The 12,676-nt window shown below is 41.2% G+C and overlaps 1 protein-coding gene across 1 annotated transcript; it reads right to left on the reverse strand.

Moving 5' to 3' along the window:
* Positions 1 to 594: 594 nt before the first annotated feature.
* On the reverse strand, positions 595 to 11,724 carry AGA (aspartylglucosaminidase). Its single transcript, XM_014786233.2, has 9 exons — positions 11,547 to 11,724; positions 9,227 to 9,380; positions 8,530 to 8,642; positions 7,497 to 7,609; positions 5,861 to 5,975; positions 5,108 to 5,183; positions 4,134 to 4,241; positions 3,288 to 3,421; positions 595 to 1,646 (listed from the first exon to the last, which is right to left on the reverse strand). The coding sequence occupies exons 1-9, from the start codon at positions 11,671 to 11,673 to the stop codon at positions 1,546 to 1,548; spliced, it is 1,041 nt and encodes a 346-aa protein (XP_014641719.2). The 5' UTR covers positions 11,674 to 11,724; the 3' UTR covers positions 595 to 1,545.
* Positions 11,725 to 12,676: the final 952 nt, after the last annotated feature.

The following is a 12,676-nucleotide window of genomic DNA, read 5'->3' on the forward strand; positions in this document are numbered from 1 at the left end:
AAATTATCTCCATGAGGAAAAATGTGAGTTAAAGAGAAAATACCTTTTAAAAACATAGGTAGGTTCTTTTTGTCAGCTAAACTAATTTGCTGGGGAGTGACAGGCCATGAAGACTTTCAATTTCATTTTTTTGGTGGCACGTGGCTGCCTAACATATTAAGATAGCAAACCCACAAACCAAGCATTCCATCTCGATATAAAAAACTGCAAGTTTAAATCTAGCTCCTTTTCCCTTGTTCCAAGGCCCAGCATCAGATTTAGGCAAGTTAGCACACCTCACGGGAAACCTCAAAAGTAAGATGTTCTGTTCTGCTGAGTGAGGGTGAAGCTATAGGATTATTTATTTCCTTATTGGCTTTCAGGGCACCAATACTAGCTGCTAATTCCAGATTTCAGGTTCTCATTTGTGAAGAATCCAATCTGGTGAGGTAGAGGGCATTTGTGTAGCAGTTCCCCAGACAATTAGGATACACAGTAGGGTCTAAGAATAAGGGACCTAATAGCATCCACAAAACTACAGCTTTCTAGCCCTAAATTATAAAGAACATTAAATATGAAGATGAATGTGGAAAAAATAGAGCAGGTATACTCAAGTTTGAGGACAATACTGTACTGTTTTATTAACGACTCCTCATGGAAAAGATAATGATTTTGAAGGAAAGGATGATGCTGAGAAACACACACACAACTCTGTTTCGTTGTCAGAGAGTTGACTCAGCGCTTAGGAAAACAAGACCACGCTAGACGACATATTCACTGACTCACGTCTAACTGCAATCACCAACCTCTGCACAAGAGATCAGTAAAAGCACAGTATAGGCAAGTGCCCTAAACAATTTTAGGAAGAAATTATCAATACTAAATATTAGTCGCTAAAAGAGCAAGGCTTTTTGCGGCTAAAGAACCATTACATGTGGAAAGCTCCATCAGTGGAAAGAAAGACAATCCACACAATTGCTCATCAGAAGATTGTCAATATTTTGTACTATGTGCAAAAAAAAAACACGCACCTTTATTATTAACAGCCTTCTTTCCTCTTTAAGCCGGTAGGGCACATTATGCAAAACTGATAATCAGTGATGGAAGACACATCGCTGGAACATAGTAAAACTCAATCAGGTCTAATCAAGCGGTGACTCATCGTTATCTTGGTTCTTTGGGTCTAAAAAACTTGTATACTGTAATTATTTTAAGTATCCAAATATAGATTATTTCTTTTTGCTTTAATACATCACTATGGAAATAAATCCCCAAAGTAGCAATTTCTTGAAACATTAAGCAGAAATCCAAATATCAATTAACATTTAAACATATACAAAACACACACATATTCATTTTCAGGGGATATACAAAGCTTAAATAAAACTAGACAATAAAAAAACTTCAGATACAGAAAGTGACAGTGCTCCTTCAGCATAAATTTATTTTTGTGCTTATTTTAGACAAAGAACTTAGAAGACATGAAGCACCCTATATGGTGAGTATAGTCAGGAACCTTTGCACCTTGTTTCTTCTTTAAATATAGATGCTGACAGAAAAGATGGATTACATGCAGTCCACTTTTTCCTCAGTTGGTTGATTGTTTAGAGAATTATAAACCATGAAACTGAACTGAGTGAATGTTGGAAGTTTATGGCAGGCAGCACCTGGGGCCACGAAAAGAGAAAGTTGTTTCATTCAATATGGAATGCACATACTTACAACCAACACAGACATCACTTATTCGCCTTGACCTTGGCTGCTGTACGCCTGATGTCCTACTAAGCCACCCAGAAGTGTGCTAGTGTGTCCTTCTTAGTACTGATGAGTTGACAGTCCATGAGAGGAAAGAAAGGTGGCAGGGAAGCCAGCTCTTTGAACCTCAGAATACAGGCTGATTTTTGCTCTACACACACGCTGTCATTGCTACTACTATTTTCCTCTGTATCCTTTTCTTAGCAAAAAAAAAGTTTTCAGGTGGGGCCAGCCCCGTGGCGTAGTGGTTAAGTTTGGCGTGTTCCGCTTTAGCAGACTGGGTTCTCGGGTTCAGATCCCGGGTGTGGACATACACCATGCGTCACTCATGCTGTGGTGGCGACCCACATATAAAGTAGAGGAAGAGTGGCACAGATATTAGTTCAGGGCTAATCTTCCTCAGCAAAAAAAACAAAAATAAAAAAAAAATTAAGTTTTCAGGTAAATGCTAAAAATTTTATTTTCCTAGCCACTAGAACATTCCTGTCCTTCATCCATAATTTTTCCCTCTCCCTGCTCATAGTGAGTTATTTGTGAAGATGCTCTGTCTAATCAAGTTCATCTTACTAAAGGGGTTTTCCTCGGCCCTACCTACCTCTGACAACATCGGATTTCCTTCCTTGCTCAAACCCTGGAGGGTCCCCTTCTAATGCCATTACTTTAAATATAAGGAATTCGTCGATTCCAAATTCATCTATGATTATATAATTATCATTTTTACATCCTGTTATATCCAACTTTGAGCCTTTTAAGGTTTATTTCTTAAAAGGAAATCAACGAAAATGACTTATTTTATACATAAAGCTTTCCTTCTATAACTTATATTGATTTTTATATCTTTTTTAAAAAAAATAAGGAATTCCTCAAACAAGTTTTTCAAATACAGAACTGTGGGAAGTAAAAGATCAAAGAACAATAATAAGCTGTCTAACCTAATCAGTTATATTGATCAGTAAGCCGTGTATCTTCCTCATCTGAAAATTCACTAATGAGCAGCAGTAGTGGTTGATCTGGAAAGGCTTTGAAACTGTGGTGGGCTCATCTAGAAAGTAAATGAAGCAAAGGACATGCCTCAAATACGGTGCAAAGATAATTCTGCTCACTTCTTTGGTTTACTAATTAGAATACATTTTGTACCTTGGAGCCCCAAGGAGATCTAAATGACTGAGACATTTAAATACTGACTGGAAAAGAAGTAGGGAAGATAATTTACCCCTATCGACTCCTAACTAATCAAAGCATCTGACTAGATGAGCCCACCTCAGCACATACTGGAGCTGAACCTGAACTTTACACAGAACAGATGTCAAAGATAAGAACTAACAGCCAAAGACCAGATCATAACTACCAGCAGTCAACCAAGGGATGGTTTTAGGTATATTTTTAACACTTTGGGGGTCTTGACAGATCATCAATTAACATTTATCCAGCGCCTATTCAATATACTCCCTGTTTCTATGGTATAGGAATAAAATACACCACAATATTTTCAAGGGTATGTTCTCATCAACGTTTGCAAGTTCACACAAATATGAATTCCAAACAAAACTTACCATAACTTCCGGTCACATTGGCACATATAACAGCCCCAAAGAAGTCTGGAAAATACTTGTGAATTCTTGAAATCACTTTCTGGCAAGCTGTGGTTGGATCTGCTCCTCCTCTCATATATTCTACAGCTTGGTAGCTGATGGAAACAGGGGGCATCTTGAGTATCACAGAATGAACGAACTCCCAATTTGGTTACTTGAAGTTAGAAATCTGAAACCACTGAAACTGTCGTATTGGAGAGAATATGGAAACGAACAGGAGTCTGTAACTCCTGTGAAAACATCAATATGAAGGCAGTAGACCTTGACACAATGTCTATCTTTTTAACTAACCTACCCGTTAATTTCAGATAAGGACTATTATTTTTGGCTTTGGCGGAATAACTGTTACTTAGTAATAACAGCCAGAAGTCATAAAGTCCAGAGGTTACATTTATATAAGAAATGGGCTACAATGAAGGGGGAAAATGCCAGGCATGCGCAAAACATCTAGTTGTAATGATTATCTTTCAGTAATTAATTGTACACAGAACTGCATTTCCTACTTTCATCATCAATTATCACAGTTCCTTTACTCAGTGGCCTTACATAAATTATTTAAATAGATCATAAGTATGCTCATTTGTGAAGCAGAGTGAGAAATATTATTCTATTTCAGAGGACTGTGAATACTTAATTTGAATGACTACCATTATCAAAAATGATAGGAAAGAGTTTGTAAGCCGAGTTTCTAAAAAGCTCTTGTACACACAAGTTCAGATTACATGGCACAAACAATTATTTTCTGTTTTGACAGATGATATCTCCTCTAAGGAGCTCTAACAGTCATCTACACGTAAGAAGTCACACCTTGGCAGAAAGCGCATCAATATGTCACCATCCCCAGTGGCCGCAGCTGCTCCCGCTGTATCATCAGCATAGGCCCCTGCTCCAGGTACTGGCGAGTCTCCTACTCGACTTTGTGAGGACAGAGGATAATAATTTAGGACAGGAAACCAAGTGGAACAACTAAATCATTTTATGAATGTTTCAACAATAAGGGATATTTCTAGTCAGCCACTGAATATTGTTTTAAGTAAAGTCTTCATCAGAGCACAGAAAAAAAAGATTTTCACTCATTTTTCAACTTAGGTTTCTACAAACCTACATTAATTATATAAGAATTAGACATCAGCCAGTTATATATCAAGAAGGCAAAAATTTACAGGGACTATTCTATTATTACCATCCTTGCTCATCTGATTTCTAGAATGTCTCAACAGGTCCAAATTCATTTTCCTCACCTGCAATCTATTCCTCCTTTCTAACGAATGTGCCAAAATCTTACCAAGGTTTATGCTTGCAATAAACCTTCAGTTCTTTTCTACTACTTTGAAATACTTTGAAATACAATCCAGAAATCCTTAAACTGACTTAAGAGCTCCCGAAATGTGACTCCAGTCTTCCTTCCCTGCTCCCAGCATACACACAATTTCTCTCCCAGCCAGCGGGCACCCTGATCTGAGTGTGAACTACTTTGGATCTGCTAGTGCCCTGGCCTGGATGTTCCCTCTCCCTTCCTTAGGCTGAGGCTCAGCTCCCAGCGTCTGTGTACTGGCCTCCCCAACTCCCCCAGCTCAGTGAGATCACCACTGCCACCCCTGACCTCTACAGCACGGCCAAGACGCTCTCTCCTTTGGCACTTAGCAGATACTAATTTATTTTCTTCCACATTTATCTATCTCAGCTGTGGTGGGAGGGGGGGCCTGTGCTTTGCATTCTGTATCTCCCATAGCACCTAGCACATACACATTTGCGAGAGCTGTTCTTTTAGAAACACTAACCCAGGTATTTTGAATTTTATACCATTTGTAGATGTACCAGCAGCAGAATGTCCCATCTTATGGATTACAACCATGCCTAGAAGTTAAAAAAAAAAAAAAAAAATCATTGTAGGTATCAACTCTAAAGTTTACCTCAAATACAACCAAATAATTGAACAGTTGGTAATATAAATATCCTTTTTCATTAATTTCAGGTAGAAGAAAATAAGAAACTTAGGAATGTTGAAAATTATACCAGTGGTATAATTTGTGCCTTTTAATGACCTGGTTTCATTGCTCCATTTGGTAGACATCCCAGATCCTCATTCTCCAAATCGCTCAGTTACTTTTCTATGCCTTTTCAAAGGTAATTCCAAAGAAAACCGCTGACATAGACTAATGGAAATTTTCAACATTACAGCTTGGAAAGATCACTTGAATGTGGCAAACAACATGAAATTATTAAAGAACTAAATATCAAATAAAGATTTAAAAATTCACAAATGAATAATCATTAGATTTTAGGGGTCTTGTATAAGGTAATTTGCCAAAATGTAAAAAAGCATTTAGCATCTTAGCAGATGCTAAGAAAAAAATGTGCATGTGTGTGTTTATATATATATAATATAATATATATATATATATAAAGCAGTTAAAACAATCAAAATCACCTTCTGGTACACGAATAGGGAGGAAGAAGTTAAGAAACACAGACAGGCAATTAAAAATGGCTGGACTTTAACCATAAAAACTGTAAAAAAGGCAAATAATTACCAATAGTATCATGACCATAATTATTTCCTGTTTCTTTATAGGAAGGACCATCTTGCTTTAAGATACTAGGTGGTTTGTAGGGTCCACAGTATTTTGAAGCATCTGGTATAACATTCTGTAAACAAGATTTAAGTTTTACTTTTTAGAATGGGTGATTTTAGAAATCGGCAGGTAGTTACATACAATCACTAAACATTAGCAAGAAACCAAAAAGACATCTGGTAACTGAAAAATAAGAATTAAAAGCCAAAGATTAGCTAAGCCTTATGTGAACAGATGGATATAATTTTACTAAATACTTAGTCTAGTCTCAGAATTACATAATATGGAATAGACTTCGATATTGTCCGGAAAAGATCCCCGATTTTTCTTTATATGCCTAAAATTCTCAGTGCAATGGTAGGTATAAATGAAGATTTTTTTATTAGCTATTAATCCTCAAAGGAATTAGGTACACAACCTGACATTTAAATTTCAGATTTTTTCCCCTGGCCAAGGAAAAATTCTGAGATTTAAATGGAAATCTATTTTAAAACCATGTTTTTTCCCAAGCTGGGTTCATGTGAACATAATCTAAGTTTAATAATAATCCTTAGTAATCTAAGAATCCTTAGGGGCCGGCCCCGTGGCATAGCAGTTAAGTGAATGTGCTCCGCTGCTGGCTGCCCGGGTTCGGATCCTAGGGGCACACTGATGCACCGCTTGTCAAGCCATGCTGTGGCGGCATCCCATATAAAGTGGAGGAAGAGGGGCACAGATGTTAGCCCAGGGACAGTCCTCCTTAGCAAAAAGTGGAGAATTGGCATGGATGTTAGCTCACGGCTGATCTCCCTCACACACACACACACACACACACACACACACACACAAAAAAAATAAATAAATAAATAATCTAAGAATCCTAAAGGAATCTTAGAGGCTCAAGAAAATAATCCAAATTCATGAATTTAGGTTGTATATATGGATTAGTATTAAAACAAGAAACCTGCCACTCATGTCTTATCCATTAGTGCACTCGGTGCCTCCCCTGACCTGGGTTTATACGGCAGCCTCTTTCAAGTGCTCACCCCAGAGACCTCCTGGTTACTCAAAGGTAATGAGGATTTGGGGAAGAAACAGATGAGAGACTAAGAGAGTCCACAGAAGTCCTCTGGATGGCAAAGACAAACTGATTCACAGTAAAAGTCCCACTAATTTAAAGACAAATTATCCCATTAGTAACATGCTAGACACCTGCAGGTATAAATCCTCAAGTCAAATAAGGGCAAGATACTGGGGATACTTTACATGGATAAAATCTAAGAAATAGTTTAGACTAACAGTTTCCAAACTTCGATTTTTTAGACTTGGAACCTTTTGTTACAAGGAGATAGAAGCGTAGTTCTGATGGAGGCAGGCCCCTCTCCCCACAGCTGAACCAGCACAGTGTGAAAACTATTGCCAGGGACCAGTCGTTCTCCAGCCTGGACGTGCATTAGATGCAGCCGGGGAGCTTGCAAGAGCATCCAGGCCCAGAGAGTCAGTGAAATCTTTGGTTCTAAAGTGCAGCCAGGGTGCTAACCAGCAGAACAGAGAGCAGAAGGGATGTCACTTAATATTTCTGAGTAATCTACTTTTAACAATTATGTATACATACCCTCCAGTGATTTGGCTGGCAATTCCGAGCAAGCCAATCTGAATGAAGAGCTCGAGAAGCATTGGTAGATAAATCCTCATTGATAAACCCCATACTTTCAGCAAACTTGGTGGCTGGAGATTGGGAAGATAAGAAAAACGTAAATTAGTTAAGTGCTGTCTTCTAAACAAGAGACATGTCCAGGAAGTGTTCTTGGTCAGCTGTGTCTTAAGTGAGGCACAAGCATCCCGGGGGAACACCAAGACTTCCAAAAGAGTGTTCAGACACGAACAGTTTTAAGGGCACCAGTGTGTAGACCTCAACTTCCATACGTCCTTCCTAAAACTGATCTGCTGGAGACCCCTGGGGTGTGTGTTATGACAGTTCTCCTTTCCCACCTTCCCTACACAATCTTTCTTGTACTTTACAAAGGAAAAGGCACACCTCTCACCAACAAAGAATCTTACTTCTCTAATCAGGGTGCAACGCCCAGGGTGTAAAAAGCTTTGGAGACACCAAACAAAGGGAGAGCTGGATTCCGTGAATGAGCAACAGATCCTTTTGCTTGTCAGGCAGTTTTCAATTCTATATTTCAACAAAATTGAAGGATAGCTACTGGAGTTAACTAACACATCCTTAAATATTACTTTTAATTACAAATCACTGTATGATTTTTGGCATATGACTAGGAAGACGTTCCAGTGACAGTGCCACAGCAAAACTCCTTCCATCCCCTTCTTATGTTAATGATGCTCTGTGGGTCTCATACCTGTAAAATTGTAATACAGGAGGAGAAATGACGCTGAGTCGTGTTTCAGTCCAGCAATTACCCATCTACAGATAACGAACTAATTTTTTAAATCTTATTTTAAAGCTGAAGAAAGTGAGAATTTAGAAGTTAAGGAATTTATCCAAAGTTGAGTAGATATTAAGTAAAACAGCTGGAATTTGAACTTAGGTCGGCTTCTATCCTCTACTTGATACTGAGTCCTTTTTTCACGGTAAAGAATACAGACATAAGACTAGTTAAAACTTCAGTACAGCGGAAATATACCTGACTCTCCTACTAAAAGTGTGTGTGCCGTATGTTCCAGTACTTTCCGTGCCACACCAATCGCGTTTTTAATTCGTCTAAGATCTCCTACGGCTCCTACGTTCATCGTAGTGCTGCAAGAAAAAAAGTCCGGTACATGTTTATTAAGGTATTTTCATAGGTTCATAGATAAAAAAACTATTGCTTTACTCCAAGAACAGTGTTCTGTGGGACAAACGCCACCATCTTAATGTAGAAGAGCACACCCATGAAGTTCGTACAAATTCCCACCATCAGATAAATTAAGGAACAAACAGAAAATCAATTTACCATATACTCCAACAGCACTAAAATGCTGTTTCTCCTGGCTCATTTTAAATACGGCTTTTGAAAGGGGTTTTAAGGCTTCAGGTCAGGCAAACCACAGCATTTGTAGATGGCAGGCAAGTGACTGTTGACCAGGTCAGAGACATATTTTTGCAGCCTGGGGTTCTCCCACTTCCATGAGATATTTCTGTTATTTTTATGATTTTCTTTTAACTGAGAGGGAAACTCCTCGTGTCTGGAAAGGCCAAGTACAATAAGCTAGGGGGTGTGACATGTGACAACACTTAGATAGTCATCCATCGTGTTCTCAGTAGAAGACTGATCAGCTATCAATGTAACTCAACATGAAGGCAAGATGCAGAGACAAATCGGTCCCGAAGAGCCTTCTTACCCATCCATGATCATGGCATCCAGCGTGGTCTCTCCAGACTCATCAGGACTTCCTCCAAAGCCCACAGTGCCATCACACTGCTCCCGCTCACACATGGCACAGCCACTCTCCACTGCGTCCACGGCGGAACCTCCAGCTGCCAACGTCCTCCACGCTGTTAATCAAACCCCAATAGTGCTTCTTTATATATCTATTTTTTTTTTTTTTTGGTGAGGAAGATTTTCCCTGAGCTAACATCTGTGCCCATCTTCCTCTATTTTGTATATGGGACGCCACCACAGCATGACTTGATAAGCTGTGTGTAGGTCTGTGCCCGGGGGCCGAACCCACAAACCCCAGGTCACTGGAAGTGGAGCACTGGAACCTAACCACTATGCCACTTGGCCAGCCCCTATATATCTATTTTTTTAAAATGTCAAATGCAACAAACCAGAAACATTTTTAGAACTCATAGTTTAAGTTTTTTTTCACATTTACTCTAAGTTAAACTGAATTTTTAAGTTAGTTTATCAAGTGCTACAAAGGAGTCAGAGTGACATAAAATTAAATAATGCAACTATTTACTGCAAAGAATTCAGACTTTGGCTCTTGATATGAAGTGAGGGTTTTTTTTTCACTCATTAATATCTATTTCTACTGTATGAGTGAGAAAAGAAATAATATCTCCTTCAATTTTAAAAGTTACAATCTAAGCTACTAAAAGACAGTTAAGTTGAAAATTCATTAAGTAATAGCCTTAAATTTCTTCTGTCATTAGATTATTGAAAATACACATAACTAACACTTTTACTGAGGTATCTGTCACAGCAAATCTCAACAACACCGTCACAGCAACTAACTACAACGTGGGCTTCACGTGGATTAATTCATTTAATCTTCACAACAGCTTTTCAGGTAAGTACTGTACAATTACTATCCTCATTTTAAACAGGAGGAAACAGACTCAGAGAGGTTAAAGTAACGTAACCTTAAGGTCACACAGCTGGTAAACAGCAGAGCCAGGATTCAAAAATACCCATTTCGGCTCGAGTGGCCAGGCTTTCAGCACTAGACTAGGTTCAGGGGAGCCCCATACAATGAAAAAGACAAACAAGGTCTTCAATGGTCAGTTTCTTCACCAATAAACATAAATTCCTTGAAGGATAGGTACTACTATTGGCAAATAATGTAATTACTACTGGACCTATAGGCTTGAAAATATAATTTTGAAAAGCTCCCCCTTGCACTACATGCCACATACACAGAATTGTCCCCTGCCTAGGCCGCTGCACTTTCTTTCTGTCTCATTATCGCTGGGCCCTCTTTCTCCCAGCCTGTTCTCTCATTTTCTCTGAATCGTAGCACTGCCCATAACATACAAACTTGGCTCCACCAAATTCTGCCCCAGAAAGTTACATTAGCAGCCTCAGATGGGGGAGCAGGAGTCTAAAATTACCCTTGTGGTAGTATATTTTGAGATGAAGGAAACAAACACACACAATACAATGAGAAAATGCCAAGATGGTATGTACAGGATAATATCAAGGCACAGAAGATAGGCACCTAACTCAGACTGGGCATAAGAGCAGTAGATCAGGGAAGGCTTTTGGGAAGAGATGATACCTCAGCTGCGTGGTTCTCAATCCTGGCTGCAAATCAAAATCACTTAGGGAGCTTTTAAAAAAACAGATGCTTTCGTTCCAGCAGTTAAATCAAAAACTCAGGAGATGGGGCCCAGGCACAGGTACTCTACAGAAGCTCCGCAGATGTTTTGAACGTACAGCCAGGATTGGAACCCCGCATTCCAGGTGGCAAATACAGCATATCAGCATCTAGCAAAAAAGAAGGAAATGCACAGAGTATGCTTTGTTCAGGAAATAATTAGTCATTTGCAAAGCGCGAGTACAGGCTATTGGGGAGAACTGCGGGGTTAGAAAGGAGAGGTGGAGAGGCAGACAGGAGACAGCCCTGAAAGGACTGAAGGCGGGCAACGGCGTGGGCGCCCCGGGAAGAGTCCACGCAGAAAGGCCCTAACTGCTCTCGGTCAGCCGCAGGGGGCCGATGTATGGGCGCGGGGGCTGAATGGAGTGAGTGCAGGGAGTCAGCAAACGCTGAGGACCTGAGATGCAGCAGGGGCAGGGAGGCGGGAGCAAGGGTCAACTGCAAGAGACGCAGCGAGGCAGGAGGTGCAGCGGGGGCTGGGAGCTGAGACTAGGAAGGCCCGGCCCGGGCAGCTGCTCGCCTGCGCTCCCGGCCCCCGTAACCTCAGCGGAGTCAGCCGGCCGGTCCTCCCCGCTGCAAGCTCGCGCAGCGCAGTCCCCGGCCCGGCCGCCGCCCGCACCTGCTTCCGTGGCATTCTTAAAGGGCCAGGTGTTGACGACCAGGGGCAGAGGGCTGGAGCTGCGCGCCAGGGCCGGGCCGAGCAGGAGCGGCACGACAAGCAGCAGCAACTTCGACTTCCGCGCCATGGCTGCGCGCGAGCGCGAGAAAGGTCACGGCCGCCCCGAGGCCGCAGACCCGGCGGCCCGCGCTCGGCGCGCTCGTGACTCCCAGCGCCCCGCCCACCTGGCCGCCACGCCCACTCGCTGGGGGCGTGTCGGCGCTCCCTCAAGTCTCGCGAGATGTAGGCGCTCGGGGACCGAGGGAAGTGGTTGCACCGCCGGCATAGTGGGTGCGGGCTATGGTGTCTTAGTTCTACGTAGTTTTTTTTTTTTTTTTGGGTATGAAATTATGCAGCTCTGGATTGCCTGAATCTAGGAACTTTTCTGTTTGGTTTTAACGTATTATCCTTTTAATTAAAAGTTGAAATTGGTAGGTTTGCCAGACTCAAAGCGTGCTCTCTGGGATTCCTGGGCTCAGGACCTGGGATGGTTATGGAGTGTGGGTGAAGCCAGCCTGCTACGGCCAGACTCGCTTGAGTGTTTTCCCACCCCAGCTCTTTGTAGGACGTCCTCTTGTTATACATCCCTGAGCTGAAGGAAGAGGAGAAACAGTCCGGGGAAACAGAATTAACCCACCCAGCTCACCGAAGTGTCCCTTCCTGCACCTCCAGGGCTGGCATGCTACCTCCATTCCTTTTTGAAGTATTTTACCTTGTGCCCCACGCCATTGAGTGCCGTATTTTGGGGCCTCCAACCTGAGGGGTGTCAAAACAAGGACTCAGGATCCAAAATGAAACAAACAAGAAGGCGATAGCTGTCCCTGGGAGAGAAAGGATCAGCAACCAGTGGGTTCCCGGAGGCTAACTCAGGAGTCACATTGAAAGATCTAATTCTTTTTTTTTTTTTAATGGAAAAATAATTCATGACTTTATTCTGATAGTTCCAATTCAATTTGTAGATTATAGAGGTTTTTTCTGTTTTTTTAATTGTGAAATTTTTGTTGTACATATTATTTATCAGTCACCATATAAGTGCATCCCTCCACCCCTTGTGCCCACCCCCCACCCCCCTAGCCCCTGGTAACCACCAG

This window comes from Ceratotherium simum, chromosome 28, assembly GCF_057802395.1.
Source record: "Ceratotherium simum simum isolate JZ-2026a chromosome 28, ASM5780239v1, whole genome shotgun sequence".
Classification (NCBI taxonomy): Eukaryota; Metazoa; Chordata; class Mammalia; order Perissodactyla; family Rhinocerotidae; genus Ceratotherium; species Ceratotherium simum.

What these genes read in the sequence shown, in the direction of transcription:
- AGA (XM_014786233.2), bottom strand. Translation starts at nt 11,673, where the DNA reads ATGGCGCGGAAGTCGAAGTTGCTGCTGCTTGTCGTGCCGCTCCTGCTC. An exon ending in GCCAGCCAAATCACTGGAGG is followed by an intron (nt 5,976 to 7,496) that starts GTATGTATACAT and finishes TCTTGTTTACAG; the next exon opens with AATGTTATACCAGATGCTTC. An exon ending in ATAAAATTCAAAATACCTGG is followed by an intron (nt 4,242 to 5,107) that starts GTTAGTGTTTCT and finishes GTCCTCACAAAG; the next exon opens with TCGAGTAGGAGACTCGCCAG.